This window comes from Meriones unguiculatus, chromosome 14, assembly GCF_030254825.1.
Source record: "Meriones unguiculatus strain TT.TT164.6M chromosome 14, Bangor_MerUng_6.1, whole genome shotgun sequence".
Classification (NCBI taxonomy): domain Eukaryota; kingdom Metazoa; phylum Chordata; class Mammalia; order Rodentia; family Muridae; genus Meriones; species Meriones unguiculatus.
In genome coordinates, this window is record NC_083361.1 from 87,265,549 (window position 1) to 87,268,891 (window position 3,343).

At 46.2% G+C, this 3,343-nt stretch overlaps 1 protein-coding gene across 1 annotated transcript in view; it reads right to left on the minus strand.

Moving 5' to 3' along the window:
- The window catches only part of Rnf121 (ring finger protein 121), a 58,379-nt gene extending 55,230 nt beyond the window's left edge, over window positions 1-3,149 (minus strand). The window contains exon 1 of the mRNA XM_021652012.2: window positions 2,936-3,149. Within this exon, the coding sequence (XP_021507687.1) occupies window positions 2,936-2,998 (63 nt within the window). The 5' untranslated portion in view covers window positions 2,999-3,149. The remainder of the gene's footprint in view (window positions 1-2,935) is intronic.
- Window positions 3,150-3,343: the final 194 nt, after the last annotated feature.

The window sequence follows — 3,343 nt, forward strand, 5'->3', positions numbered from 1 at the left end:
TAGTTTACAACTCTCTATCACTCCAGCTCTAAGGAATCTGATGCCCTTTTCTGGACCCCACAAATAGCAACACTTGTATGCATGCACACATACACATAAATTAAAATCAATCCTTTTTAAAGAAAAGATAAAGTGGCATTAGTATAGCATCTAAACTCATAGGCTATTGTAAGTAATCAATGAGATAATAAAGGTAGAGAACTTTAAATGGCAGCAGACTTAAAGACTTGATAGCAGCGTCCATTTCTGCCGGTAGTTCTACCCTAAGCCCATCTTTCTACCCTCCTCTCCAAGGCAGAAGAGGCTATTAGCAATGCCTAAACTCTTCTCAGCTTCTAGAGAAGGTAATAATAAAGGCAGACAAAAAGGTCAAACTGCTCTTCCAGACTATGTGTGTACTAATGACATCTGATTTTGGAAAATACAGGCATAATATTCTGAAGGAAGAATCACAGCTTGTGCCCCCTTTCCAGGGCAGAAAACGGCATCACTCCCATCTTAACCAGGCTCCTCACTTTTTTTTCCAACCTGGACTCCAGAGGAAGGTGTAAGGTCTGTCAGTCACACAGGAAATGCAACATGAAGGCAACTCTGATCTACAGGAAAATCACAGCCTTTTTTTTTTGTAGGCTCAACCTTTAGTTTTTGAGCCCACTTCCATCTCCATCATGACACCCCTAATCACCTTGTGCCTTCCTTGTCACATACTTTAGTTTTTGAGCCCACTTCCATCTCCATCATGACACCCCTAATCACCTTGTGCCTTCCTTGTCACATCCTTTCATTCCAACACTTAAGTAGTAGCTTTGCAGTAGACTATTTGCTCGTCTACACACTGGACTGTAAACTGGTAAAGATCCTGTTTTACTCACCCCTGAATTCCCAAGGCATGACACACAGTAAGTCCCCATAGTTACATATTAATGATGTGTAGGTCACCTTGTCATTCACTAGTGAAAGCTTGAGCACAAACAGCAGAGAAGACGTCAGTAAGAAGACACACAAGCTGAGGCCTGTCCGTCCAGACCTCCTTCCTCCTGGAGTGTCAAGATAACTTCCTGCTTCTCAAGTTACTTTCTTAAACCAGAAGGAAAAGGATAGAAGCAATTCACAAAGATTTTCCTGACAACAAGGACATAGTCTTTCTTGGAAATAACAAGCAGCGAGGGTTCTGGGACAGATGCTAATGGTTTCATGTAAAGTTGACCTGTAGACCACCTAACACTGAAATATGTATTATCTTCCTAGTAGTACTTAAATCCTTAAAGCACAAAAAAAAAAAAAAAAAAAAAAAAAAGTCAAAAATTAGCCAGGCATTAGTGGTACACACATGTAATTCCAGCACTCAAGAGAGAGAGGGAGAGTTCAGGGACATCATGGGGCACATATCAAGACCCTGTCTCTAAAAAGTTAAGACATAAGAAACTATCTCACTGAAGAGCCATCACCAACAAACCATGAATTTTAATTTCAGTACACTAGTTACAATTTTAAGGCGCTTTCAAAATACCTCAGTTACTAGCTGCCAACTGTGAACACAGAAACCTAAAACTAGATGGAGCCTGGGAGGTTATTTGTACAACCACTTCACCTTTCCAACCAAGGAAAGGTGAAGCTTTAGTCAGATAGCTTTAGTCGCCAGCAGCTGGCAGGTAAGAACGAGGCCACCTGTTACCTATTAGTCTTGTGCTTTCCGTTTATCAATTCCACCCAGAAGGGGAAAATAAAAACAAATTATCCTCATACCATACCAAGTAACTATCAATTCTTCCTGAACCTACTCCCCAAGGCTCTTCACCAAGCTATCCCATACCAAACCCAGAGCAAGAGCCCTCAAAAACCCTGACTCTCCAGAGCCGAAGACACTACTTCCCTCCCTGACAATCACCACCCTCCCTCCTGTGCTATCTCTATCCATATGCGATCACACCACAAAACAACTCTCAGGTATCACTGACCATTTGGCCTCAGATTGCCCCTTATCTTTCTTACCTTCACTCTTTCAAAACCCTGTTCTTTCATTCCTTTCAAGCCCAAGAAACCCTAGTAATTTAATATCTCAACTGTTAAATGCCTATTAGATAAAGGGTTTACACCTTTTCAAGTTCACCTTGAAGGAACCCATGAGAGACAGGGAAAGAGGATGAAAGAGAACGAGAATGAACATGAAGTAGAAAATCCTTCAACAACTGGAAAACTCTCCGTAGCCCCCTTCCCAGAACCACCACCATACTTACAAGGCCATGCCTCTTAACCCATGACTACACAGGGGAAAGTCTAGTGTTCCAAGCAGTTAGCACAGGAATTGTTACAGAAGTGACAATGTCTGTTCAGTGAGCAAACGTACTGGTTCTGTTACACAATTATTCATTCATTCATTCACAATTATTCATTCATTCGTTGACTAAAACTTTACTGAGCATGCGGTATGTACAAACCCTAGGCTACAAGAATAAAATGGTCCCTACCTAAAAATACTTTAAAGCTGTAATACTAGTATAACAGCATTGTTTCCCGGTCTGCGTCCCCAACTTCCACGTCAAGCTCGCAGTCCTTCCCCACGCTGAAAGCCTCGGCCTTCCCTCACGGAAGTCCACGCCCCTGCCATTAATGCTACCTCTCAGCTAGCCCCTGAGCCCTACCTACCTTGGACCTGTATCTCATAATCTCAAAATCTTTAACGTTCCCATCCCTCCGGCCTCTGCCCTGCCCTCCACCACCACCCTTAAAGCTACTGCCAATCTACTGCACCGTGAACGTCTCGGGGTCCCTGAGCCTGAAGCCCTCAGATTTCCCCCACGGAAAGCCAGCCTCCCTGTCAGCTCCCTTTCCTCGGGACCTTCCCGGTTTCTCCCAGGACCTCGGCCCCGTCCCTCGCTCCCTCACCCTCCACTTTCAAGCTGTCCGTCCTCTCCCGTCTCTCAATCCCTCTTACCTCATCCAGCTCCCTTTCCGCACCAGCACCTCCTCCAACCTCCACCTCCACCACTGCCGCCATCTTCGCGGCCGGCCCCCGCCCGGGTTGCCCGCGAGCCAGCTGCTTCCGCCGCTCGGGCGCCCGTAGCCAATCGGAGGTGGGGACTGGGCGGAGCGGCGGACAGACAGATGCCCGTGGGCAGCCGGGAGAGCGTCTGCCTGTTCTTCGGCGTTAAGCAGGGACGACCCGCGTGGACTGCCAAGCTTCAGCAGGAACGCGCTTTCGGAGAACGAAAGCTCGCCCTTGTGCTATTTTAGCGTAACTATTTCACCAGTCCTCACTGTGGAGAAGAAAAGGGAGAGTCCCCGAATGCGCAAATTTCGCCACACTCCCTAGCTTAGGCTACGGGTAGAGACGCGTGTGCAC